The sequence below is a fragment of the Poeciliopsis prolifica genome, unplaced genomic scaffold, assembly GCF_027474105.1.
Source record: "Poeciliopsis prolifica strain line A6 unplaced genomic scaffold, Auburn_PproV2 SCAFFOLD031, whole genome shotgun sequence".
Lineage (NCBI taxonomy): Eukaryota > Metazoa > Chordata > Actinopteri > Cyprinodontiformes > Poeciliidae > Poeciliopsis > Poeciliopsis prolifica.
In genome coordinates, this window is record NW_026562406.1 from 5,597,884 (window position 1) to 5,625,303 (window position 27,420).

Genomic DNA, 27,420 nt, shown 5'->3' on the forward strand with positions numbered 1-27,420 from the left:
AATCGATTAAAAAAATCACATCATTATCTCATTTTATTTTGGTTTTCTACACTTTGATCGTGGGAATAAAACAAAGAAGCACCAAGGTTTGGGCACTCAGACACTTAAAGAAGTCGATATGTTTAAAAGTTTTTGACCTTATGGCTTGTTTAGTGTCTTCATAAAATGTCTTAATATGCAAACTGCAAAGAGTTTTTGATTTTGTTTTCCCCCAGCTGTCAGACAACGTCCCTCCAAAGCAGCAGCCATGAACTCTTAAATAATCAAAGCACAAAAAGTGAATAACATCTAATTCCAAAATCAAAAATGTGATGAGTAGCTTCTACTTTTCCGGTTCTTTTGAGGTCCCCCATTTTTAATGATGTTCAGTGTGATTTTATTTTTCTACATCTGTGAAAGGATGGACTTTACAGTATTTTGGGAAACTATTTTTATCCTTTAACATTCCCAAATCTTGTCAAACTTTACTGTCGGCTGTAACCTGACAGCCACAAAGTATCTTATAATTGAGTATTGAAAGAACAAAGAAGATCCCGAAAATTTGAAAAGCCTCTTTTTGACGGCCTTAAATAAAGTGAAGTGCAACCAGATGTATTTGACTCTGTTAAGATCCAGCTGTTTTGTGCAGGCCTCAGGGGAGGAAAGGAAAGAGAATGGCACATATGTGAACCTGAGACACCAGAACCGACAGGCCGAGCGAGGAGAACGTTAATAAGACAAGCAGCATCCCCATTCTGAAACGTGGTGGCAGCATTTTGCTGTGGGGATGCTCTTTCTTTTATCAGTGACAAATAGACTTCTCAGAGTTTATAAGAATGGGGATGGAGCTAAATCCCAGACAATTGTGGAAGAAAATCTGTAAAAGCCAGCAAAAGGATTTTTTTTTCCCAAAACTTTGTAGCTTTCAAAAACGTTATATGTATGAAAGTTTGAAAATCGTATCTCATGTCCTGGTTGACAATGAAACGCATTAGGGTTTGTGGTTGTAATGAGAGTAAATATTCTTTCTTGAGGATATGAGTTCCTGGACAAGACATTGCCTGTATGGCAGGAAGAATGTTCCCCCGAAATAAAACCACATAAAACAACCAGCTGAGGTTCTCCTCAATAACATCTGAGCTCAATTATTTTCCCCTGCTCTGCTCTTCAAGCACCAATCCTGCTTAAAATTCTCTAAATTAATTTACTAATTTCTGTATTGGCTTGTTAAGGTTTGGAAAAGAAAAAAAAATACAATTTGGCATCTCAAACACAGCCTGACACTTTTGAGTCAGGTAAATATTACCCATACAAATGTCTGAAATGCTTAAATCTGAAAAACAATAACATCAGAGCTCCATTTACATAATCAAATGGCCACAACACCAAATACAAAAGCTGTTTGTTAAAAAGAAAAAAAAAAAGGACATGTAAGGCGTTGCTAATTTCGCTCACTATATAGGTAGCGTTACACTGAGCGTTACTTTGACATAACATCACTCGGAATGACGTGTGACGTTAAATTACCTGCTACAAAGTGGCCTTGGCGGTGAATTACCTCAATCGGGGTACAAAACATGAGTGATGAACCACAAGTATCAAATCACCTTACATTTAGGAACTGTACAGTACACTACAACAAGCCTTTTTGCATAAAAATGTTTCAAGTGCTGTAAAATATCTTGAAATATAAAAGCTTTTCACATTTCACAAGCGGATGCAAGCCATGCAACGGACTGCTTGTTATCTACAAAATATATATATGGATATGACATCCAGATCGTGCTGCAAAGACCCTCTCCGTTTTAGCATCGCGTGTCGTAACCTTCCTCATTGGTGGGATTCAGAAAGTACAGAAAGAGATGACAAAGTCTCTGTTGCTCTTTACACCAACAGGCTGGACGAGGTCACAGTTTCCCTCTGTGACAAACATCGTGTGTGTGGCTGTTGCTCCCTCTTTCCGCTTCACCTCCTCTCTCTCCTCCAGCATCTCAACACACACGCAGCCCTCCTGTCAGGCATTAATAGATCAGAGGCCGTGTGCAGCCTAGGGATTCAGAATGACTCTGGTAGCGTCCTCCATTTCTCTCAGCTGGAAGGTGGCGTGAGCTTGCTCCAGATCCTCTATCACCACCAGCAGCCGAGCAGCGACGCTCTGACCGGGCCTCGTCGGCGGAGCGTTGCATTCGGCACCGTCTGGGAGGCAGAAGTCCACAGAATAAGCGTTCCTCGTTAATGCAAATCCAAGTGAAACACAGCAGGCGATCCGAAAAGGATTTTTGTCGTCAAAAGGCATTTTCACTAGCAATAACACAGTCAAAACAAACTCACATTTGATGGTTTCTCTGTAATAAAAGTCTGATCTCACCTGGGTGAATATCAGGGCTGATCCTCTTTTCCTGAATGCTTGACGTCGGATCTGCGTCTTCCATCTCCAGGTATTTTTTCCTGCATTATCAGTTAGAATTTCATCACATTATCTCATCTTTTGCCTCTGGAAACATTTAGTGACACAGAAATGCACGATTCTCTGCAAGGCTGAATATCATGAGCAGCAGCAGAGCAGAGCAGAGTAGAGCAGAGCAGTCCTGCGTTGCAACATAGACCTCTAGTGACTGGCAAATGAGCTGCATCCAGGCTGAAAGAAAAGAAACGCAGACGCTGACCTGAGTTTGTCTCTGCCCTGGAGAAGCTGCTTGTATATTATCTGAGTCTCCACGTCGGGATCCAGTGGGTCGCTCCAGTCGCCCAGAGTTACGGCCGAGTGGGTTCTGCTGCAGCCTGAAACTGAGCAAAACCTTTTGGTTAAAAGGGTGGTGCTGCACATGACAACTAAAAGGTGATTCAGCTACAAATCATGGGGTAAATATTGCGGCATCCTGCAGGAAAATTATTTCAACACCAAAAATACCCCTTGCATTTTGCACAGCGCATCTTCCGACGTTAAAGCTGCGACAGACAGCTTGAGCACGAAGCAGCAAAAACACAAGAGCTATTCATTGAAATGCTGACGTGTTAAATATGGTTCAGCTAAACTCATCTGAGGTCATCATCTGAGGTCATCGACAAGTTGGTGAAAACGGGGTTGTATATTTAACCCAAGCTGTTTGCAGACCGAGCATGCTGAGACGGCAATGAGTGATACAGGGCTTTGCGTAGTAAACTTGTCAGTGTTTTACAATTATAAATGTACGTTTTAATGGGATTTATGTAAAAAAAAAAACACAAAGTAGTGTTTTAATACATAGTGCACCCATTAAGAACAAGGGTGTAAGAAAATGGATGGATGGAAGTGTAACGAAACTAAAACTAATGAAAAGGAGAAGAAGAAAGTGATTGTTCCAAGAAGTCCTATTTGCAGTTTACCACAAGTTTATCAATTTTGTTATTTGTAAAAAAGCATTTCTCTTTTGATCCACCCTCCAATAATATGCCTCTTGTGTTAGCTCTACAAGTATTGCTCCTTAAATCTTAATGAAAAGCATTAAGGTTTGTGATTCAGATGAGAGAAAATGTGAAAAAGTTCAAAGCGTTTTGAATAATTGTGCAGTCAGTGCAAGAAAACAGGTGGACAATCCCATCCTGAGTCCTCTCAGAATCTTTTCAGCGGTGGGATTCATAACGCCATGATTCACCAGCACGGTCTGCCTGCAGGCAGCAGGTCCACTTGCCGCTGCGATGAACGCCCGGGTGAAAAGAAGGCAGCATGCGCTCGTTGTAGATGCTGACTTTCCTTATTGCAGACAGCCACTGGTTCAACTCATTTACGTTCTGTTAAGACAAAAACATCCCAACGGGAGAGAAAAACATCGGTTAGAAGGAAAACAAGGCGCAAATGTGGCCAGATTTTTGTGCTGATTTGCACGCTGACAAATGGCAAGAAAAGTTATGAATTAGACGGTGACTGGTTAGCGAAGGCACAAGCGCACCTTGCACTGGATGTACATGGTGTTCAGCTTTCCATCGTTGTCCTGTGTAATGACCTGCATTACATTCTGCTGCTGAAAGGCATTTTCATCCACTCTCTCCACGGCACACACACGCTGAATTGGTACGGAGGAGCGCACCTGCAACAGTTCATCCAACTATTAACGCACACCGGGAACGATACGTCGCTCCTCACCCCAGGATGATTTCAGGTTTTGGTTTACTTCAACGAAAGCTGACAGATCAAGGAACTAATTAATATGGCAGAACATGTCTATTTCACAAGCAGTAAAACTAAAAAGAAAAAAAAAAAGAGAGAGATCAGTGTGGCAGCGAAGGTTACTTTTAAGTGTAAATCAGCCATTTCTGACGGGAGCTGGCTTCACCGAGGATGGAGTGCTCCGACCGTGGAGGGAAGGGGCCAGGACATTGTCTGCAATCTGATTTGCAATGTCAGCATGAATATCCAGAGCCTTCAATTAAACCTCGCCTTTTATTCTGGTCACACAAAGCAGGGGACCGGCTCAAAGAGAGAGCGCTTTTTAAGGGGTTGTTCCTCAGCCATGTTTCTCCCTCTCTCTCTGTCTCCCTCTCTCTTACAGCCTCTGGACAATAAATAATAGGAGATCATTATTACAAGGTTAGACTCTGCATGGTAATAACTCTAATGATGATCTCACAAATACATCAAAACACGATGGGGCTGACTTAAAGGTTTCCCCATTTTCTCATTTCCTCAGCGCTGATAAATCTCTGTTCAAAGCCACAACCTGTGAGTAATTCATGACAAGACAGCCAGCCAGCTTCTAAAATCAATTACTCAGTTTCACTGGTCTTTCATTTGGCAGAGGAGAAATAATTATTGTTTTATTGCTACTTCGTCCAAGCGTCACAGTAAAAGACTTGAAGAAATAATGCTCTCTTCCACCTGCTGTTCAGGGCCCCTCTGGAAGTCCGATTAAAAAAAAAAAAAAACCCTTCTACATGAAAACAATAAAAAACAACAGTTGGATTCAAAAACGACACAAATGCTTGTACAAACTGCACAGCGCTGCAGAAGTATTCATATCCCTCGAGCATCTCCACGTTTTGTCATGGTGCAATCACAAAGCTGTATGTGTACTGTTCATGCACATTTATGTATTTTGTTTTTTAATAATAAAAATCAGAAAATGTGTTGTGTAAATTTATTCAACAATTCTGAGCATTTGCAGCTGCAGGTCTTGCATGTGTTTTCTAGTGTTTTTCTGCAAAACAGCTCAGTCAAAGTCTCTAACAGGGTCATTGTCCTGCAGCAACATTGATCTCTTTCTCTAGCCTTTTGCAACCTCCAGTCGTTTTTCTTCTAAGATTGTTCTGTGTTCATCTCCATCTTCCCTTCAGTTTCCTGTCCCTACTGAGGTTGGTGTTGCCACCACCCTCTTTCCGTATTTAAGTGTGCTAAAGTGTCACTTGAACTCACCAAGTTTGACATTTGCCCAGAGAGTGACACTTGCTGTGTTGGTGTGAAATGTTGAACACACCATTTCAGTGTGATGTAGTGTTGGTACACGACCACACGCAGAGATTTGCATTTGCATTTTCTTCTTTCATGCGACCAGAGCAGAGTTCCACAACCCTGGTTCTCAAAGCAGACTGCCCTGCATGTTTGGGTTGATTACCAAGCATTTGTTGAACTGCAATCATCTGAATCAGATGCAGCGTGCCTTAAGGACTGGGGAACACTTGGCCTTGTTCCCTACAGGTTTGGGTCAAGCTGAAAAGGGTGTCTCTTCTGCATTTCTTTGAACAATGGTTTCCTCTTGCCAGTCCTTTTTAAAGCTGCTAACCCAGATTTAACCTAAGCCTGCCTCAAACATCTCCACAACTTTACCACTGCCCTGTCCTGTTTTTCATGATGCCGTCTGTCCACGAATGTTCTCTAACAAACAAACACAAGCAGCTGATCGCCCTGGATTTTATTTCGACATATCAGATTAAAAAAGTCTGAGAATAAATCCACACCACAATTGTCAAATTTGTCTTTGTATAAAAGTTTGAACTCTATGTGTGATCCTTCCTTCCAAAGAGGTGACACAACAGATAATAGCCTGAGAGAAAAGAAAAGTTTCGAAAGGCACTTTATGTTAGCAGAATATACCAACCTGCCAATCGGAGGTCTTGGCATAGGACAAGGTCTCGCTAGTCAGCCAGAAGTAGCGTTTCTTGAAGGCAAAGCGGGACAGCAGCTGGGGTCCCTCTGCTTTGTGTTTGTGGAGGTATCCCTCCTTCACCGTCACTGAAGGCATGAACACAGCCCTCTGAGGCACCGATGACACTGCAGTGGGGAGAAGAAAACACTATGTTGAACCTGACAGGCACGAGGGAGCCCCAGGCTACAAAATAGATAAGATCTAATTGTTAGGTGACAGTTATTTATACTGCAATCCCCTGTTACGGCGGTGGTACCTCAATCTACAAAAGGAAAACCTCATTACATGAATAGTGAGTGTTATGACTTGTAAAAATCTCCACCTGAAGAGAACTAAATGTCAAACTGGCACCGGAGAGAAAAAGAGGGGGTGTGAAATACAATATTTCAGAAGGGTGGGGGTGACGGGGAAGTGTTTTCAAGACGTGCTGGGTATCCAGTGTTGTGTGTACAAGTATTAGCCCTTTTCCAGACTTCCAGCTGGTTATGAATATTTCACCACAGAGCAACTGTATCGCGCTCATATCAGATCCCTCTGACAGCTGGTCTCCTGCTGGTTGATTACAGGTTCAGTGGAGCGCTCAGTGTCGTCTGCCTTACCAATATCCTGATCCACGTCGATCAGCTTGTCCAGAAAGTCCTTGACGGAGGCCACACTGCGGAGGATGATGGGATGAAGAGGCGACATCCACTGCTCCTTCCCGTGACCCAGCTGAAGGCCCAGGTTGCCCACACTCTGCAGCGCCTGGGGACCATAAACACACGACATGCGCTCTCCACTGATATCTTTCATCACGTCAGAAATCCGCCCACCAACAGCAGGTCTCAAAGTCAAAGATCAGAAGGGTCCCTGAGGGCCAAAGCGTGCTGTGAGGCTCTTTGTGTGGCCTCCACCTGGTCTCAGTAGGGGGCCAGTGGGGGGGCGAGAAGGAAGCCCCCTCGCTACGGCCCTCTCTGATGCTCCACTTTGAACCGCGGGCTGGTTGCTGCACATACAGGGGTAAAAATAGCTACTCGTCATGTGTGTGTTGGATTCATGGCAACAGCCTTTCAGCACCATGGACAGCAACCGCAGACCCATGCACTAGAGAGAATATGAGGTCTCAGCAACAAGCAAGTGATCGTGACATGCGGTCGCTATTTTTAAAGCTATGGTGGGTGTTGATTCAAGCGACACTGATGGGTAATTGCCATTTCAAGGTGTGGTTAGCTCTCTGTCACAGTGTGCTAATGGCTTTCTAGTGCTAGTCTGTCTAATCTGTCACACAATCTATTTGTGATGCTGTATTTTTACACCGTTGCGAAGAAGTGAAACCCTCTGCTCACTGCATCGCTGCTGAAACAGCAGCCTGTGTTTTGCATGGTCACCAATTTTCATTCAGTGTCTTGTGTCCAGTATTCACATCCACTGAGCTTTTCTTTTCTTTTTTAACTTGCGGATTTTTATTGAAAATTATTTTCCATACAAGTGTACATACAGACTTTAGGCTTTTTTTTTCTTTTTCCAAATGTTCCATACATATCATTGGACACAACAACTTTGCTAGTCTCGATGTCACCCAATCTACCCAAACACTTACTAATTAAAATTTTTAAAAAGATCAAAGAATAAAAAATACATAAAAATTAGGTTTTCTTGTCCGTTCTTCTCTTCCAAGTCATCACAATTTTAAATCTCTTCTCATCAGTTTTTCTGCCATTCCTGAAGAAAAGCATCCCCACAGGATGTTACTGCCACCACCATGTTTCACTTTGCGTATGGAGTCAGGTTGATTTGCAGTGTTGATGGTTGTATCATACTCTTTCTGTATTCAGATGGTGGATTGAACAATGCTCTGTGAGGCGTTTCAATTCTGGGTTATTCTTTTATAAACTAAAGTGCATTTCAAGCTTCTCTACAACTTCCTGTTGTGTTCCTCGATCTTCATAATGCTGCTTACTAACGTTTTTCAAAAAGGCCTCTGAGGCCTCAGATAAAACAACACACAGGTGAAATCTGATGTTCATTATTTCCCTCTGTTAGAGTATATTTTGATATTGTTCTTTGTAAAAAAAAAAAGTAATTAAAATAAGGAGGAGCAGTGTCTATATTTTTCTTCCACTTATGTTGGTCTGTCAGATACAATCCAAATAAAATACATTGAAGCTTTTGGTTTTAATATGACATAATTTAAAAATGTTAATACATTTCTGTACACACAATTAACTGTTGCCTCCCTCAGCTACGAAGTGTGAAATATAAGTGAGAAATATTAAATCTTAATACTGACCCCATGATTGGAATAATTATAAACATAACTATATCATTCTTGATCATTAGCCTTGTGTTTCACCTCTCTGCAGACTTCTGGGACACAACAATTCACCTTTCGTTTCATACTAAAAGCACCCACGTCTGTCCATATGTCGTACCTTGGCGAGCAGTAACAGCGTCCTGCTTGTGCGTGTGTCAGCGTGCTGGTCTCTCAGCTGGAACAGCTTAGGCGTCAGGATGGCAGGGGCAAAGAAACGCAGAAAGAAGAACCCACTGATGGCGAGGTATTTCACATCCTGTTCAAATTAAAGTGAGTTTCAAAGAAAATTTAGTGAACTGAGAATGATTTCCCAGAGGATCTTTCCCAGTTTTTAGGCGTCGGGCTCGACGCTGACCTCATTCTCCGGCTCTGTGAATTGTTCCTCCACTCTCTTGTGCAGCTGTTTGAAGGCCACTCTCATGACTGAAGGACACTGATCGACAGAGCTGACGATGGACTCAATGATGCTGGTTAAATAGGTCTGCAGCATCTCCACACTGTAGTCCCGAACCTCTGCCTCTGACAAGCTGCTCTTAAACGAAATCCGTCTTCAGGCACAAAGACAAATTTGAGAACACACGGTAAACAGCCAGAGTCATTTTCTGCTTTCATTTACTAGCAACATGTAAGAACTAAGCAGCTTTTACCCAATCTACACACAAGTGGTGGCCTCCCTGCTCTGGATAATTATGATAAATGTGCTCTGGATAAATGTAAGACACTGATAATGTGGAGATTGGACAGAGGAACACAGCTAGTTTGTGTTAGACTGAGAATGTCAAAAGGGATACATTCAGTGGGAGGGAAAATGGGGAAAAAAGATTAGGACAGGCATTTCCAGTGCAGACTCAAAGGATGTTACATCCTGGGTCTTTCTCTCTCTCCGTGTCAGAAATAGAGACACATCTCAGGGGGCTCATGGTTGTTGCCAAGCAACAAACCCTCCCCATTTCTAAATTCTTCTATTTTTTTAATTATTTCTCTTTTATTTTCTTGTATGTATGTCTTGCTCTCAACCTCGTGCAGCAGATTTTCAACTTGAGCTTTTTAGCAGCTGCACACATAAATCTGCGACTTGACAACGTCTCTGAACCTGTCCTGGACGACGCCATTAGATCAGAATCAGATTTGTGCATTAGTGGTGTGATCCAGCATGATGTTTGCAGTATGGTCTGTTTTACCTTGTGCAGTTCAGGTCAATCTTACACGGGTCCAGCTCAATGTACTTCCTCTCATCAAAGATGCGATTGATGATGGGTTTCAACACTTCATGCAGATACAGCATGCCAACGGCCTGGCAGCAAGACAGCATCGTTTAATCAGAGTACCTCATTTACATCACTGGAACAGGGTTTGGCTTCAAAATGTGTACAAGTCCTCCAAATTCTCCAAAGTGCAGAAAGTTAACTGCATACAGTCGGATGCTTTAGCTGCGCATTTGCAGTAGAGTGCCCTGCAACAGCATTAAAACCTCTCAAGCTTTTTTTCTAATTTGTTCGCAACACAACAAGAAACTCTCACGTATTGTTCCTTTTGCAGAATTATAGAAGCTCAGTGAAATTTGGGCAAAGGTCATCTAAAAATGAAGAGCAACTTTGAAAACCATGATATTGCAGCTCTGGCTGTATGTTGAAAAGGTCGTTGTCCTGCTGCCTCGACAGGTTTTCTTTCAGGATCGCCTTGCATATAGTTTCATGCATCCACTCATCAATTCTACCTCCAGAAGAAGAGCATCACCATGTGCTACAGTGAGGGTTTTCAAGAAGAAATTTAATTTTGCCCATTGTACCTTCACAAAATATGTCAAAGTTAAAGAGGTATTAAGACTTTTTGTAAGGCACTGTTACTCAGACAGGAAATGCAATAACTGCAAACAGGGACAAAAGTGGGTTAGTCATAAATAAAAGACAAATCATGCATTCAGAAAAAAAAAAGAAACTCTTACTCTTGCATAAATAAAATAAGAGTTTGTCACACCTTCATAAACTGTTCCATGGCTTTGGAGGCAAGAGAGTTGGAGCGAAATAAGGTGTTTGGATCAGCTGCGGAAAAAAAACAAAGAAAATATCCAAATTAAAGCAAATATAATATACTGAATGAGTGATGCACAACTGCTGCTTTAAGACTAAAGATATTTAAATAATTTCACTTTGCTCATTAATCATAATTTTGCAATCTAAATCTTCAGCGCTGTATTAAAACTACTAACATTTAAAATCCCTCAGCACCCACATTAACTCGGCTTGATTACAACCTTTGAAACTGAAGGATTAAATCAAGCTGAAAACAACTCACACACACTTTCTATATTTTATGTAAACATTTATTGGATATTAATTTTATTGCAGCTTAATCAGCCAAGGTACAATATTCTTCACAAAGAAAACAGCCCAGTGTCAAAAGCGAGAGCAGCCCGACGTTGCTGCTCCATCACTGTAAATCCTTTTCAGGGGTTGTTAGTAAAAACGCCCCTGGTGACAGGACTGCGTTATTCTGGTGAAACATTGGCACCTACAGGGCCAGCAGGACTGATTTCATTCCCACGCAGAGGACGTACAATATGCTTTCCTCGCCTTGCCCTCTGCTCCTAATTTTAATGTCCGCCTGTTCGCAGCATCTATTCCTGATCAAGCAGTTACCAGTTGGATCACGTGCAGTTGCTATGGAAACTTGGGCACTATACTTATTATCTCGAACTGCACCGACGGAGCTTGAAATCCAAGCACAACTCTGTGTGAATTATCTCTGGGGGGGCTACAGTGCGGAGGAAAAAACATGACTAATCCAGACCTCGGACAAGCCATGAAAAGACTGTTGGGGTGAGTAAATAATCGCCATCGGGGTGGTAAATATAGTGCCGGTGGGCTTTCACTGCCTACGCGCAGACAATAGCTGTGGTGCTCAGAGACCTTGATGTCAATTCTGACTTAAAACAGCAGCAACCTTTAGAGAGTCTCAGGAGCGAGAGGTAATAGCAGCAGCTGGCAGGTTTCAGTTTGTGACTGATAAACTAACACATTTTCGACAACGATTTGGACAAGTTGAGGTACATTATTGAGCTTGTTTACTGGCAAAGCATCAACATGAATTCATCTTTTGCTGCGGTAGCCTGAGTCCACTTTGACGTTTGTAATACAATCCATTTTTTAATGGAAACATTAAACTTTTGATTAGTAGGAGAATGTTTCACTTTTTTTTTTTGCTCATAGGGTAAAAAATAGAGCACTTTGTCTTTTCTGTATATAGTTGGAAAATACAGAGAGACAGAATGACAACTCATTTTCAGTGTCAAAAACACAGTGCATAAAGGTCCCCAGACTCAGGCCCACAGCATCACAGATCCTTCACCATACTTAATTTCTACATATTCTACTGAGGTGTTTGTTGCCAAATAATTTCAATTTTAACCATTTTAACTGCACGTGTTTACATTTGTGATGGTAGAACTGGAAAGGCTATTTTCCTAGCATCCTTCTGTATCTTCTGGTCTGTAGACGACCAGAAGATACAGAAGCTTCATGTTCTGTTTTGACGTTTGGCTCAAACACAGACCTGAAAATGACATCCTCATGTTGATGATGATTATTTAATCAAGAGAACCTATGAACCAATGAACAGGCAGGTGTAGAACTAGAGAACATATGATGGGACAGCAAGGATAAAAGTGACAGAAGACAGAAAAACTGCGGTGGTGGGAAACCAACAGAGCAGATGGAGAGTAAAGGGAACTGACTGACTTACAGTAAAGCTGCTGGGAAGGTGATTAGTGACATGGGAACTCAATTAACTTACTACACTGCAACAGGGTGTGGACCTGAATTGAGGACTTCAGGGAAAATGACAAATTAACACAGAAACAAACACACAGGGATCCAGACGGGACACGAGGGGATCCTACTACTAAACCAAAAGATAAAGAGTAAAAACAAAGAGAAACTTAAACCAATAAAGAACAGAACACAGAAATAGCAAAGCAAAAGTAAGTAATGAGTGAACAAAGTACAAAACACCACATAGTTCATGTCAAAAATGAATCGCAACCTTTGTTGTGAAACTCTCTTTTACTGCATATTTTTACTCCGGGAAACAGAAAGTTGGGGATTACTAATTAGAAGTTTCTACCAAGTGAATAAAATTGAAAAAAAAAAAACAACAACATTTCATGTCCTTATATCTTACTATGTATTTTTAAGAGGTTCCAAAAATCTTGTCACTGGTGATTTAAGTAACAATAGTTTCTTTATTCTCTTTATATATTTTTCAGTGTTAGTTTATGCTACTGCAATAAAGAATGAATGCATTTGAAGGATATTCACTGGTAAACTATCAATTGTCTGTGACATCTTTAGAGCTTAAATGTTTACATCTGAAAATCTAGTTCAAGATCAACATCAAGCATTTTTCTTGTCTTCATAAAACTACAATTAAATTGATGTTGAGACAGATTTCACACATGCAACACATGAAACTTCCTTCCTTAGAGGACTACACAGTTTGCATTTATTTACAAATAAACTACTTAACGTCAAAGCTCCATCTGCAGTATATAACCAGTTGTTAATAATGTCTGCTCATTCTAGTTTCCTGATATTTTCAACCTGTTTGTCCTTACTGGTGTGGTTGACCTCTCTGGTGTTAAGGTAATCGAGGAATGGCACCACCAGGCCCTGCCCTAGGTAGATCTTCACAAGAGTCATCGCAACATCCTGCCTGCTCTCCACAGTGGTCACCTCCTCCAGCATGGTCAGGGCACTGCTGTCCTCCACCTGTTCAAAGAAAGACCCTCATCACACCTTAAGGAACAATGTGCCTTCGGAAATCAGATAGACGGAGGAAATGTAACGCATGGAGCATTCTCTGTGGTCATGATGAAGGTGAACGAATGACTATCCGTAGTGAGGACGAGCTACGATGCTGACCTCTGCGGGGGAGATTACCGACTCAACCAGAAGTTCAATAAGTGGCTGGTAGTATGTAGACGGCAAGATCTGGTCCTCCACCAGACGCACTTTCAGGCGCAGAGCTCCCAGCTTGCCACTGGAAACCAACAACAACAGAAGGATCAGTTCAGGAATTGGTTAAGTGGGGAATTTTCTGCACTATCCTCAAACCATAGGAAGTCACTCCCTATTATATATTGTAATACATAACAAAGCCTCTTTATTATAACTGCACTAAGCAGCAAGCGAGGGTTCCTAATAAGCCTGTGAAATTCACCGAATATGACATCTCTTTTGCATTTCATTCTGCCCTTTGTTCTAAAATTATCTCAAGAAACAGATGCTGTCAGAGGCCTTGCCCTCCACCTGTTACTCTTCATTTAAATGCATGAAAGGGAGCATGGAGGTGAGCAACTGCCTGTCCTCCTGTGCATTGAAAGAAGAAGAAAAAAAAAACTACGTGCAAAATACACTCGAGGTCTTTAACTGCACACATTGGTGTCACTGCACAAACAAGTACACCCATAATCCTCACCCAGCATCAGCTCCATTGTTTCCCAGGGGCAGCAAACGAAACCAGCCCTCTAACACAGGTGTCTTGTGCAAAGAAGCAAAAGGGATTTCCACCTGTGGAGTAAGAATAAACAAGGATGAAGCCAACAACAAAGATGGTAGTTTTGTGTTGAGAAGTTTCTCCATTGTGTCATGTTAAATGAGAAATTTCAGTCTGGGATGTTGTGGGATGCACCAACAGTAGCGCATAATTGTAGTGGAAGGAAAATCATGTATAGATTTTACAAAGCTCTGATGAGCTTTGTGCATATTTGGATTGAAAAAACAAACAAACAAATGAGTCAATAACGTGTTGATTCCAGAAATTGAGGAGAATTTAGGATATCTCAAGTGTCGATCATCTTACAGAGCAACGTCAGATGAGTCTTTTCTTTTCCATCACTGAGAAAAGAAAAGAAGAAAATAAAATGGTAAACTACCAAACACGTTGCCATCCACCAAAACTGACAGGCTGGGCAAGGAAAACCAGAAAAGGAACCCGGAGCGACTGCCGGAATCGAAAGCTGGTGGTATCTAATGTCAAATAAGAATGTCACTTAGTAATTGCACACTTAATAAATTTGACCTGAAAAGAAGAGTGGCAAGGGAAAAGAAATTGTTGTAACAAAGACTTAAGAAGACAAGGACAGAGAAGTTGGACAGCTAAGAAGCTAAAAACCGGGCTGGAAAAAAAAAAAACCTGTTAAAGAAGACAAGTTAGAAACAAGGCTCACAGGAAACTAACAGAACAATAGACAATAACGTCTTATTATTGGTCCACCAGCAATAAGATAAGACTCACAATAATCATAACATATATACCATAACCCTTTGGATCAAAGTATGCTACCTCATTAGCCAGGGAGAGTCAGCAACAAGGAAAATTAATCAATTTCCACATTGCCAAATTATGACAAACCAGCTAAGTGTTAATGTGTCATCAAGTGCACAATTTGCTACTAAAGTGTGCTGGCTGTTTAATTGCACAGACCTGCAAGACCTATTCTCAGTGATGAACATGATCCAGACGGTGCACGGAGTCCATCTTTCCTCCAACATATTCATAGAGCTTCCTTAGCTCAGATCAGAACACCAAACTTTAACTTGTGGCAAAGAAACGATGCCAAGCATGCTCCTCACACAATCCAGATAAAACACACTGAGATTTGTAGCTGTAATGTCTTAAAATTTAACAAGGTTCCATCGCTATGGATTCAGTAACCTACATTATTTGACAGCAATCATAGTATAAAATTTAAGAGATCCTGACCTTTCCTAAAAAGTCGTTTTTTCCCACCATGTCCCAGTCCCAGACCTCCACAATCACAGTCCCCTCCTCACGCAGGTCCTCTGCCTTCAGCTCCAGCTCTAAGGTTTCCCCCCAGTGAGGGAAACGGGTCTTCTTGATAATCTGCACCCAGACATGATCCCAGCATGAAAATTATGCATAAAAGAACGCATCGAATAGAAAATAAAACTTACAACATAGCTGCTTTGTCAGCAAAGATAGTTACATTATTATCTCCTTGTAGTTGTTATGTTTTACAATCCTATCTATGGAATATGTTGCAGGCTTAAAATGCAAGAAAGGATACATATACAAAATAAATTCAACTAAATAAAAATCAAAATATCTATAATTATCTCTGCATCTGCCTTACTGTCTAAGATACTTATGACATACCACAGCATCTTAGACAGCCACTATTTACAAAAAAAAAAACACCCTTTTTACTCTGGGAATCTCTTGAATGCTGCACACGTCATAGAGGTCATAGAGCTCACCGAGGTTTCTGCACTGTGGTTGTTGAAAATAATTCTTCCAAAAGGATCCGATGTCCCGGAAATATCTCTCGGTGCCAAGTCCCTGTGGATATCAGCAGACCAAATATCAACCTAATCCCTTATTTTATACCAATCATATAAGTTTCATCTTGGTATTACTGGTTTTTTTGGGAGGGGGGGTTGGCTAAATTAAGAGGTATCTCGGCTTTGTTCAAACCCAGTGTCAAATTGTGATTGGCAGGCTGATCGGTGGCTGAGAGATTGGGACAGGCAGATGGGGCACTGAGTGGGGCGATAGAGGCGGTGTGACTCAGAAGGAAGTGCAGAAGCAAACAAAGTGATTGAGACAAGGTTTCTTCGCAGAAATAGATATGGTGTGGCCCTTTGCCCTAGACATTTAACTGTGTTGAAGATGGTATGAACATTTGTTTCTAAGTTATTGCTATTCTTTTTATGACAAGTTTGCTCCTAAACTACTTGAGATGTTCTTGTTCATTTGAGATTTTCTTCCCCCACACTAATGTGTGTGCTATTTAAATTTATTTAAATAGCACATTTTCAGTAGCAAGGCAATAGAAAGCGCTTTACAGGATTTAAAAGCAAGTAACAAAATAACAAACCAAAAGAAAGAGCAGAAGAAGAAAAAGCTAACAATGTTGTAATACGCCAGATGCTGGTTTTTAATTTTACCTGGCTTCAATGACTTGGCACCGCAGGCTGCGCTTCATTGTGTCTTTAAGGAGTTCCAGTCTCAGGTGGATCTCTCCTTGAACTTCCTCATCGGGGTCAACCCTAGTCAGGTTCATCCAGCTGTCAAGCCCTGTGATGACCACACACACAGACAATGTTATTTACAGTAGTTTCTAACATGGGCTGACAGTAGAGGGTGGTAAACAAACGGTTCTCAAATTAAACTGTTAAAGTATGAAGACTCTTTGAATTTCCATATTGTGCAACGTTACAGTACACAGTGGGATTTCATATGGTAGAGTGAGACAAAGTATAGTGCTTATTTGTACATTTACAGCGAAATGTTACATTTTGTTATGCTTTTTTATTTTATCTTAGTGTTATTTTTTAAAGTTTCTTGAAGCTTTGCACCTGTAGAGACAGAAATGATGGCCCATTCCTCACCCAGTGAAATAGATCAAGTGTACCTGTTCTAGCTGAATAGAAGTATTTCTACAAAATGATACTGCCATCACCATCTTTACAGTGGATGTCATAAGGGCTATAATCTTCTGCCACACAGCATTTTGAAAGCAGCATCTTCTTAAGAGTGTTTGCTGGCATCCCCCGCATGGCTTTCATTATACCGCAAATGGGACTCTTCTTACAACTTTTCTTCAGCAATGGCTTGCAACATTAATCCATGAAGGCCAATCTGTTGTCCTGGTGGCATAGAGCATTCGCATTTTTACCAAGATGAAGGGAGACTAACCCTTTCGCTAGGCACTGAATAATATTGGCTTTTTTTTATTTGTTCCAGTGATAGGAGTTTGGATAACACTATGTTGGATTTAACAGCCCATTTGTCTTCAAAAAAAACTCTGGATTTGTAACAGCAAAGCAGGTTAGAACATGTCAGATATGCGGAAACAGCACTGTTCGGATTATAAATTTGAGAATATTCTTTTTTTAGATTGCTTTCCAGACATGTTGCCTCTTTAACCAGTCAGATTACAAAACTACAATCAGGTCATAAAACGTAGATTAACTAAACATAAAAGCACTTAGAGTGCTCTGTTATTCTTTCCTTTTCATTTCAAATACAAGTTTCAAAGAAAAAAGTGTCATCCCTGTAAAGAATCTTGTTACAGAACTTGTTTTACATGTTTTCTCACAAAGTCTTATCTAACCCATCAGACATAAAAGAGCCACTCAGACAGAGTCTTAGTCCATGTTGCACTGTGAAAAACAAACAACAAACAAACTATAAATATATGTATATGGACTGAGATTTGTAGCGCTCAGACATTTGTCGTCTCCACTGCAGTAAGACGTTTCACCAGATTAGACTTATTTATCCAGCAACTGCAATAGATGCTTAGATTCCAATCTGGACACATGGAGGCATACAATTTTGGTTTGAACAAATTTCAGAGGTGGAAACAAGTCAGTGAGAGTACTGTGACTGGTTGATGCTGCCACATCACAACCAACTATGATGCACCATATATTTTGAGACCTTTTTCTAAGATCCAGCGATGATTTCTTTTACAAATTAGCCTTTGCGTTATATAATGCATCAGTAAAGTCCTTACACTGTGTTGGTTTACCACCAATCCCTCCTTGAACAATTAAAACAGTTGTTGATAGAAGGTGTGTATCCCAAGAAAGTTGGAGTTTTGCAGATGCTCTAACTAAAAAAAAAAACAATAGGTTTCTTATATTTCTAGTCTTATATGTCTTAACTTTGTTTCATTATTTTCATGTACACCATCTTATGTATGAACATATAAACCTGCTTCACCATGGTGAATCATCCACAATTTTTCCCTTGTCACTCAAATCCCAACCCTTGGTCAATTTTCTCTCCTCAAACTCATTTTAGAGGATAAAATCTTCACTTGAATTTGTTTCACCTGTCTCTGGTCATAATGTTATGCCTGACTGGAGTATGTGGGATGATGGAAGGAAACAAAAAAAAAAAAGAAAGAAGCAGCACAAGTAGGTACAGACCTCAATCCACTCCTGACTCTAACTCTTCTGCAAGTTATGTGGCTGCGTTTAGATTGCATTTCAATTTTTCAGAAACATCAAACAAACATCAAACCTGTGAAAAACAACTATAAAATCAAGGCCAGGCTGTGAGAAAAATCCTGCGAGGGAGTCAGTGACTCAGTACCGTCATGTAGTCATGAATCACTGGAATGAAGGCCATGCCAGGTGGTTCTCACAAGCACCGTATCTGTATGCAGCAAACATAACATGATAAACTCCTCCAGTATTAGAGTGAAGCGACTGCACTACCAAAGCGCTTCATGCCCTACGTGCCATATGTTTGGCCAAGACATTGCAGAAGGTGTAACAGTTGACGCTGGGTAAACACTGGGAGCTGAAAGGGAAGCTTTTCTGCCAGGGAACCAGGCATTTTATGGTGTAAGGCTGTTTGAAATGCATTGGCTGCCTTCCTGGTTTATGATGCACAATGAATAATCCCAGCGTTTACGTAGATGAGCAGGCGGAACACATCACAAAAAAAAAAAAAAAAGCCCAATGAGTTTGTGGTAGGCAAATATTCCAAAAAGTGATTAATCAGCACAAATAAATCATGTTTAACATGTGAGAAAACACAAAAAAAAAAACATTCCCAGACTAAAAACGGACATTTGACTGTTCGGTGTCTTGGGAAATCCATGTATGTTTAACTTTTGACCTCTGGTCATGTTTTGAACTAATGACAGGCTGAAGTTTATTTTGTCGTCGGTCATACCTTTAGCTTGAGATCCAATAGCTTCTTTGCTCAGCGTGATCTTTCCAATAACGTCATCGTGTCTGCAGAGTGGAATAAAAAAAGCTGAGTATCAGGTCAATACAACTGCATTGACATTCTGATGAAAAAGAGACAAATGCAGCCCTAATATTCTAAAATAAAAATCTGGTCAACCATTTGCCTGATGACGCTTGTCTATTCAAAGCTTGGCTGTCATTTTTGTTTTTTCCCAAACAGTTGAGCTGAACTTGAAGTTCAGTTCCTGAGCTAAGTTAAATAATGAGGGCTATAAATCAAATGCCAGCCCCTACATCACAGGTGTCAAACTCCAGTCCTCAAGGGCCGCTGTCCTGCAGATTTTAGATGTGCCACAGGTCCAAACACTGGAATGAAATGGCTTAATTACCTCCTTGTGTAGATAAGTTCTCCAGAGCCTTGCTAATGACCTAATTATTTTTATTCAGGTGTGGTGCAGCAGAGGCCCGTCTAAAAGTTGCAGGACACCAGGTCTTGAGGACTGGAGTTTGACACCCCTGCCCTACATGATACTAGGCTGTTTAAGAATGAAGACGTTTCAAACCTTCTTACCCAATTGTGTCTTCGTCCATCACGAGGAACGACAGTGAATGAAACCCCATTGGGAGGTGCAGCGTGTACTCTTCACCCCAGAATGGGTTTAGATTCTTCCACACTGTAGCGGTTCTGGAAAGAGACGTTTGACACATTTGGTCGAGTTCATTTTTAAATCAATGCCTGAATGATGCACCTCTAATGTCTACAATGCTCTACAAAACTATACATACCCCTCATACTTTTCCCATTTAATTTTTTACCTCTTCTAGAATGTGGCCGCATGCTGGAGTCGCTCTGCTACTTTCATTCTGATTTTTTTTCTCTTCTTTTTTAATAATTCCTCTTTTTCTGGTGGAAACATTTTTAGACAATTATTCCCTCTTGTACTGGATGGTGTGCAGCTGGAAAGATCTTTGGCGATACTTTTTACTTTCGACATTGGCAACCACAGCAACAAGGTGGTGTACAATCACGAGCAGGTGAGTAACGCTACAAAAACCGAAATAATACCTCAACTGCAGAAACAAAATTTCAGATTAGCTGAAAAGAAGGTGTCAGGAGCAAAGAGTTGAGAGAAAAGGAGGGAGTTCAAGCCATCTTTTGGCGACGTGGTGTTGTTTGAAAACAAGTTGGGTGAACTCCAGCAAGAGTATCTGGAAAACAGCATTATGCGTTTCATTGAGACATGACTGTGGGATTGAGACCAACTTCAATATGTCTCTCTGGTGGTCTTCCTCACAATATGAGCAGGCAGAGAAGCGGCAAAGCAGGTTGATAAAGAGAAGCTAACGAGAAGCGGCAAAAGCAACGGAGGAGGATTAGCAGTGATCATCAACAACAAGTATTGTAATCCAGGACATGTCACTGTGAAGTGTCATCTCTGCAGCCCAGGTGGCAAATTGTTAGCGGTAATATTTTGTTCATATTATTCACCAAGAGAGTTCAAAAGTTTTATTTTGGAAACCACTTAAATCTCACCATCAGCTGTTGCGGAGAATGTAAATGATACGATCAGTTCAGATGTTGCTGTGCAACAGACACAACACTCCAGTGCTTCTGTGGAAATATCTGGAGACTTTAATTCTGCTTCTTTACAAAGTTTCCTCACTTTGTCAGTGCCTCATCCAAAGAAAATAAAACACAATTTTTTTATGCAAAAGTTAGAGATGCATAAATCTGCAAAAACCTCTAATTGGTAGCAATTAAGTATCTCTAAACCTCACTGGACAAGTCAGACAGCCTTCTTGTCTTAAATATAAACCCATTGTTTAGAGGCAGCCTGTTACAAAGAACCATGAGAAAATGGTCACAGGGCTGCTGTGAGGCTGCTGACTGTGATTCCAGTCATGTGGAGATGAAATCAAAGCCATTACTGCGTATGTGACCAAATATAAACGTCTGCATGGACAACATCATACCAGCCAGCAAAGTGAAATGTTTCTCCAGTAATAAACTCTTGACGAACAGTGACCTGAAGAAACTGCTAAACAAGAAAAAAAAAAGCCTTCAGGAAGGGACTATTGAGGAGCATACAGAAGCAACTTAAAGTCAAGATCAGAGAAAATAAGTAAGCATACATGAAGAAGCTAGAGAGGAAGTTCTAACAGAACCATATCACAGCTGTGTGCTCAGGGATAAAGAAGGTCTTATGGTAAATGTGACAACAACAAAGGAGAAGACTGTCGATTTTCAGAGAAACAGGGTTAGGTCAAACATTATTTCCATCATGGAAGAAGAAGTGGAAGTAAAAATACCTCAATGTTCATCTGGATAACAAACTGAACTAGAGAAGCAACAGGGAAGATGTTTACAAGAACAAATCCCTGATTATCTGCTTCATGAGACAGTTATACAACAATACAATATATTTTATTTGTATTTAATATGACAGGCCAATGCAAAATAGTGTCGGTCTACTTGAGGCACTAAAAGACTTGACAGTAATGTGCAAATTAATATTTAATGTACGCGAGTCCATAAAATGTTAGCGCTAATCAGAGTTTCATGTCCTTTGCAGGCTTTGACAAGTTTTCTTCAAGGATCATCTGTCTTTTAATCCATTTTCCCACTAACTCAAAGCACCTTCAAGTAACCTATGTACTGTACACTAGAGTCTACATAGGTTACGATAAACATAAGCTGACTCATATTTCATAAACAGAAAATGATTTGAGGGGAAAAACTCAAAGCTTGATGGAAGGATCTGACATAGAACTAAAAAGACTAGAGCATATCAATGCAGAGACAAGTCATTGCAGCTGAATCTAGAAGTGCGTGGGGTTAGAAGTGTGAATCTAAGGGCTGTTGAACAGAAGGCTAAGCAGCATAAATATGAGCGTATCGACAAAATACATTAAAGTTTGGAGTTGTATTGTGACAAAATGTTCAAAAGTTCAAAGGGTATGAATATTTTGGTGAGACAAGGTGACTGAGGTGCAACAGAAAGATTTAAAATTACACTAACGAGTAATGACATGTGGCATCAGACAACATATAACAACCATGTTATATCTTTGATAATGATGTGTCATTTTGATGCAAACTGTCAGCAGCTTTAAGTGGAAGCTTTGCTCGATTTACAGAAAGCTTTCAAGTTCACCATTCCAATGTGACTGAGAAAGGATTGAGGCGTAAATAACAAAGTTCTTGATATGTTCAGAGGCATAGATTCAGATGCTCAATAAAGGTTCATTTACAAACCTGAGTAAAACCATTGTTGCCTTCCCGCAGTGTGATAAACACAATAGTCTCAAGTCAAAACAACTTTGGTCAAAGGTTATATTTAATTAGTCCAAAATGGAAGCTTTTCTCCTCGAGGAATAGTCTTAAGCTTAAAGCTAACAAACAATAATTAAAAGTTAACACAAATGACAGCCTGGGAAAAAAAAACACTGTCATAATGAGCATAGGAAGAGTTTTGTGTATCCGTTATTTCCCAGCGCAATCTAGCAGGTTCATCATGCTTGGAAATCACACTCAAGAGTCATTTGCCCAGTAACACAGCAAGTGAAAGAGAATGTGAGTGCCTGCAGTGAAACACTGAGCAGTTTTCAACACTCCAGATGGAACAACAATCATACTTCCCATTTCCTTACTAAGGTTCTTGAATTTGTTTTCATTTTTTCTTTTCTTTTCTTTTTTTTAGATTATCTCTAAATCTCAAAGACACCTGCAAAAAGGTGTATTCTCTCATCTCCCCAGTGTTTTCTTTTCTTGCAGGTGCCCCCTGCAATAATTGATGCATGCTCACCATGGTTACCTAAGGGTGTTTAAAGGCCAGAGCAGTATCAGGTTCTCTCGCTGCGTTGAACGAGCCATGCTGTGGGCGTTTTGAACACTCCTTCCACATGGGTAACATACACATTGTATGTTACACGTACGATTTATTACATGCTTACATATAAGCGTTTAATGAATTATGACGTTTCAGACCATTTCGACTAGATTGCTGAAAACTTGTTTTTTTTTCCTCCCAGGAACCTTATGTCAATGTTGATTGAAATGGACAGAGCTCACCTGGCCACAACTTCATTGTCAACTTTAACGATGCAGTAAGGATCACTCGTCCCAGATCTGAAAATTAGGAGAAAACGTTGGCAGGAAGAGCACATAGTAATTGATTAAAATACATTTTTCTTTTCAATGATGCTCAGGTCAATACGAGCGGGTAAACATAGCTTTTTTTGTTTGTTTGTTTGTTTATTTTTGTTGTTGTTTTTCACACGTTGTTCTTTTAATTTATTCAAATGAGAAACCAACATAGAGTTCTCAAAAAAGCAAATTTTAGTCACGGGTTATTTTATCAGGTAAGGCTACCACACAGAAGCACGTGCCATTCAGAAATTACTTACACGTCTTTGGCCGGAAGGTTCCTGCCCTCGACAATCCGAAAATACAGAGACGTGTTTTTGGCCATTTTCGCTCCGGCAAATTGATCTATCCGGCGAGTATCTCTTCTGTTGCCATGCGAGCTGGTGTAAGTAGCCCCCCTGCCTTTCTGCGAGTGAGTTTTCTCCGTTTCATGACACCTTCAGCTCGTGACGGCGCTCTGCCCACCAGCAGCGCGCGACCAGGGCGCGCTTCACCGTCCAGACCTACCCGCGACCCCACATGTAATCAAAGCATGTGATCGGTTTTACAGTCCGTGGTTGTACCAAATAATTCAGTCCGTGGATGAAGTGAACAATGCGAGCCTCAGTGAGTCTGAAAAGCTTTTAATGGGGTTTAAATGTAGTATTCATAAGGGGGGGAAAAAATACAATAAACGGGTTTAACAGCTTGTTTACAAAACCACAAGACGCGGTTCTTCTTTTTCTGCTTAGTCAGAAACTCCTTTAGGATAAAATTACAACTTAGTTCAGGTAACATTATTTGTCTACTATTTGTAGACTATGATAGTCATAATACATTTTAGACAATAATTTTGAAGCTCCTGTCTTTTGATATAAAGCGCCATCTGTCGACCATTTGTATTGAGTGCCAAAAGTTGAAAGCGACCAAGTAACAGCTGCTACATCAGCGCTTTGGGCTCCAGGGGGCGCTGTTGGGAACATATAATTCCTTAATTGTAATTATGAGACACGTTACAAAGTCACAGTTTTGGGTTTTCATGCCAAAATGTGGACTTTCAAAGTAAGAACTATGGGATATAAAGTCCTATTTTTAGATTTTCAGTCATAAATATGAGGTTCAACGTCAGAATTCAAAGTCAAAATTATGTGCTGTTATGCTTTTATCTTTCAAGTTCCAGTGTGGGTTACCAGGTATCCATAAGTAAATGAATTAAAGTAATTAATTCATTAACATACAACGGAGATACAAAATATCCATGAATCAAAACGAGGTCAAGTCCTACATCAAGGAACAAAGTCATAGAATATCAAACTATTACAGAAATAAAGGAACAACAATGTCAATCAATTTCATGTACATAATATATTAAAATGATCAAATTACAGACAAACATAAAGTGGACATGAACCAATCTAACACTCATGATTGGGTATATAGATATAAAGAAAGAAAGCAGTTGAAGAAAAAAGTTTATATTACTCCAAAAGATATGATGATATGTGGAAAAATTATTCATAAGCAATGGTTCATTCAATTCTCATTTTAATAGTTTATGGAACTTTTTTTCCGGTTTATGTTGCCACACCTTGTCCAGAAGAGGGCGGCAATATTCTTGTGCACTGTTTGCCAAGCACCATCAAATTTGAAGAAGAAAAATCTCAGCAATTACAGACAGGCAGGTTTACAAGCTGCTATTGTGGGGTCCTCCGAGATTAAACACAAATACAGTTAAAGCAAGCAGTCTGTTTCGGTATATTAAATCTTTTTTTTTAATTATTATTATTCGGGTTTTAGTAACGTAAAAAAATAATGGCTTATACCCATTGTGTCGTAACTTACTTCAGCGATGTTCCTTCTGAAAGTTTAAGCCATGAACAGTAAAAATGGGGTTAGCTGAACTTGCTAAAGTTCGTTATCTATTTTGATCAACGTTTCTAGCAGTTGTCGAATTTAAAACATGGATGAATACCCCGGAGTCACCGACAGCGATTCAACAAAACTACAGGAGAGACATTACTACTTACTTTCTGAACTGCAAACTTTAGTCAAAGGCTTACCGAGGTGTGTGTTTTTTTTTTCCTTACAATATTTTTTCTTCACTACAGAATAATTTCAGCAAGTAAAGTGACTTGAATTCAATCGAGCTAGCATAATTTACTTAGCTGTAGTTTGTTGAGAATATTTATCGAAGCTAAAATCTACCCACAATAAACTTGTGGGTAGTGTCAGAACACTCGCAGTGTCAGAACACTCGCAGGTTTAAATTTGACTTTTATGACTTGTTTTGTTTTTTCCCCCCATTGATCAGCTCCTTCCAGCAGCGGCTGACCTACAACACTCTGAGCGACCTGGCTTTAGCCCTCATTGATGGCACAGTTTATGAGATTGTGCAGGGCCTCCTGGATATTCAGCATCTGACAGAAAAAAATCTGTACAATCAAAGGCAGAAGCTGCACTGTGAACATCAAGGTTTGTACCAGTCGCACAGAACGTAGTCGAAAACACATTTCTATACATGTGTAATTCTCAAGACCTGAAGAGTTTTGCTTCGTTTTATTTGCCTGCAACTTACAAATTATTTTTAATTCTCTTTCGCCAAGCACTCAAACAAGATCTGGTTCGAAAACACAAGGATGCATTACAGTCATGCAAGCCGCACAACCTTTCACTTCTCAAGACAACCCAGCAAACTGAACTTGAGGTGAGAAATAAAACCTCGATTATTATGTATACTCCGAGGACTGTTGTGTATAATATGTGTTGTTTATGGGTTTCAGGCTTTGGAAGCTCGGGTTCGCGAGGAGCAAAAGATGATGGATAAGAAGATTGTTGTAGAAATGGACCAAAAAGTGACTGACCAGCAGAACACCTTGGAGAAAGCAGGAGTCCCAGGGTTTTACATCACCACTAATCCTCTGGTAAATATTTTCGCACACCCATTCAGTGAAATTATTTCTTTCTGATTCACTCTACACAGATTTTTTTTTTAATCAGTCAAACATCCATCAGGTGCAGATTCATATCTTCTCTAAACACTTTTCAACCAATTGTGTCCGACTGCAGGAGCTCACGATGCAGATGAACCTGCTTGAATTGATTCTCAAGCTTCAACAGAAGGACTCGCATGCCGGACTGCTATGAGAAAGATCTGCCAACAGAGACAGTATTTTCTTTTTTTGTCATATACAGAAGATCAAAGATTTGGTCACATCCTGGAAAAATTAAGTTTTGGCCTGTAGGAGAACAGTGGGACATTTTGACAGACCAGATTATAGTTAAGAAATGATAAAAGTGGGCTTAATTTCTGTTAATACACTGTAAACTTTCTTAAGGGCACTTTGCCTGTTATTTTGTGCTGTGACTTAAATCAGGGGGACATTTTTGCTAAACACTGATGTATCTCTCATTACCTTCCTGAAAAATACCCAAAGTTTTGAGTATTTCCATTTTTTTTTTTTTTTGCAATAATCCACAAACCCTACTTTGTCCCATGTGTACTTGGAAATTTCATCTGTTACTAGTTTATAGTCTGGTCATATTGAGTTCAGTGTTATAATGGCACATCACCTTACTTTAGTTGTCAGTAAAGTTATGTTTTGGAATTATGTTCCTGATGTATGTTAATCTGCTGAAACTGTGAAGAATAAGTTGTTAGGTTAGAGTTGTGTTTTAATTTTTATTTTTTAATTTCCTAAATAAAAGACAACATGGCAAAAAATGGTGAACTCATTAAAACTGCATTTCACCCAAAGTCATGAATCACTCTTTTGGAAGACCTATTAATTTTTTTCTGCTTCCTAAAGTGGACATTGTTAATATGAGGAATAATCCCATTGTCTGGATAAACGTTAATTAGTACTCTGCATAATAGAACTGAAACCTGTGCCTTCTGTACCAAAAATATACTGTTAAACACAAAATTACATTTCTGGTGGATTTATGCGTAAATTACCGAGATTAAAAATTTTCCTTTACCTTAACTTACACGTTTCTTCAGATTTAAAGGGTCTTATATGTGTCAAAATATCACCATCTGCCACAGATTATCAGTATCTTGCTGTGTCTTGCTTGTCTGCAAGAATTCACAAGCATTGACATTTGCGAGCATGTGGGGAAAGTTAAGAATCTACACAATTTCTGCAGCATGTGCTGTTCTAAAGCAGATGGGAG

The 27,420-nt window shown here is 40.1% G+C and overlaps 2 protein-coding genes across 6 annotated transcripts in view; one reads left to right on the forward strand and one right to left on the reverse strand.

The window, feature by feature from the left end:
• Window positions 1–15: 15 nt before the first annotated feature.
• Window positions 16–27,420, reverse strand: part of LOC129373041 (rasGAP-activating-like protein 1) — a 28,017-nt gene continuing 612 nt past the window's right edge. Inside the window, exons 1-21 of one of the 4 annotated variants that reach the window (XM_055050744.1) lie at window positions 23,529–23,835; window positions 23,194–23,250; window positions 19,693–19,806; window positions 19,105–19,166; window positions 16,359–16,488; window positions 15,669–15,750; window positions 15,154–15,294; window positions 13,867–13,958; window positions 13,329–13,428; window positions 13,004–13,157; window positions 10,369–10,433; window positions 9,573–9,685; window positions 8,747–8,939; window positions 8,510–8,647; window positions 6,698–6,842; window positions 6,051–6,223; window positions 3,909–4,046; window positions 3,615–3,750; window positions 2,646–2,766; window positions 2,348–2,427; window positions 16–2,175 (exon numbers count right to left, since the gene is read on the reverse strand). In XM_055050744.1, the coding sequence (XP_054906719.1) occupies window positions 2,027–2,175; window positions 2,348–2,427; window positions 2,646–2,766; window positions 3,615–3,750; window positions 3,909–4,046; window positions 6,051–6,223; window positions 6,698–6,842; window positions 8,510–8,647; window positions 8,747–8,939; window positions 9,573–9,685; window positions 10,369–10,433; window positions 13,004–13,157; window positions 13,329–13,428; window positions 13,867–13,958; window positions 15,154–15,294; window positions 15,669–15,750; window positions 16,359–16,488; window positions 19,105–19,166; window positions 19,693–19,806; window positions 23,194–23,250; window positions 23,529–23,593 (2,448 nt within the window). In that variant the 5' untranslated portion in view covers window positions 23,594–23,835 and the 3' untranslated portion in view covers window positions 16–2,026. Of the gene's footprint in view, window positions 2,176–2,347; window positions 2,428–2,645; window positions 2,767–3,614; window positions 3,751–3,908; window positions 4,047–6,050; window positions 6,224–6,697; window positions 6,843–8,509; window positions 8,648–8,746; window positions 8,940–9,572; window positions 9,686–10,368; window positions 10,434–13,003; window positions 13,158–13,310; window positions 13,429–13,866; window positions 13,959–15,153; window positions 15,295–15,668; window positions 15,751–16,358; window positions 16,489–19,104; window positions 19,167–19,692; window positions 19,807–19,937; window positions 20,013–23,193; window positions 23,251–23,528; window positions 23,836–27,420 lie in introns of those variants that run through there. The other 3 variants (XM_055050743.1, XM_055050746.1, XM_055050745.1) reach the window with 3 other exon arrangements.
• dgcr6 (DiGeorge syndrome critical region gene 6) lies at window positions 23,626–27,166 on the forward strand. 2 transcript variants are annotated; one of them, XM_055050760.1, is made up of 6 exons: window positions 23,626–23,653; window positions 25,192–25,311; window positions 25,559–25,719; window positions 25,851–25,951; window positions 26,028–26,168; window positions 26,314–27,166. In XM_055050760.1, exons 2-6 carry the CDS (start codon window positions 25,208–25,210, stop codon window positions 26,389–26,391), a joined length of 585 nt encoding a protein of 194 aa, XP_054906735.1. In that variant the 5' UTR covers window positions 23,626–23,653; window positions 25,192–25,207; the 3' UTR covers window positions 26,392–27,166. The 2 variants fall into 2 exon arrangements, with proteins under 2 accessions (XP_054906735.1, XP_054906734.1); XM_055050759.1 differs by lacking the exon at window positions 23,626–23,653 and having other exon boundaries at window positions 24,936–25,311; window positions 26,314–27,165.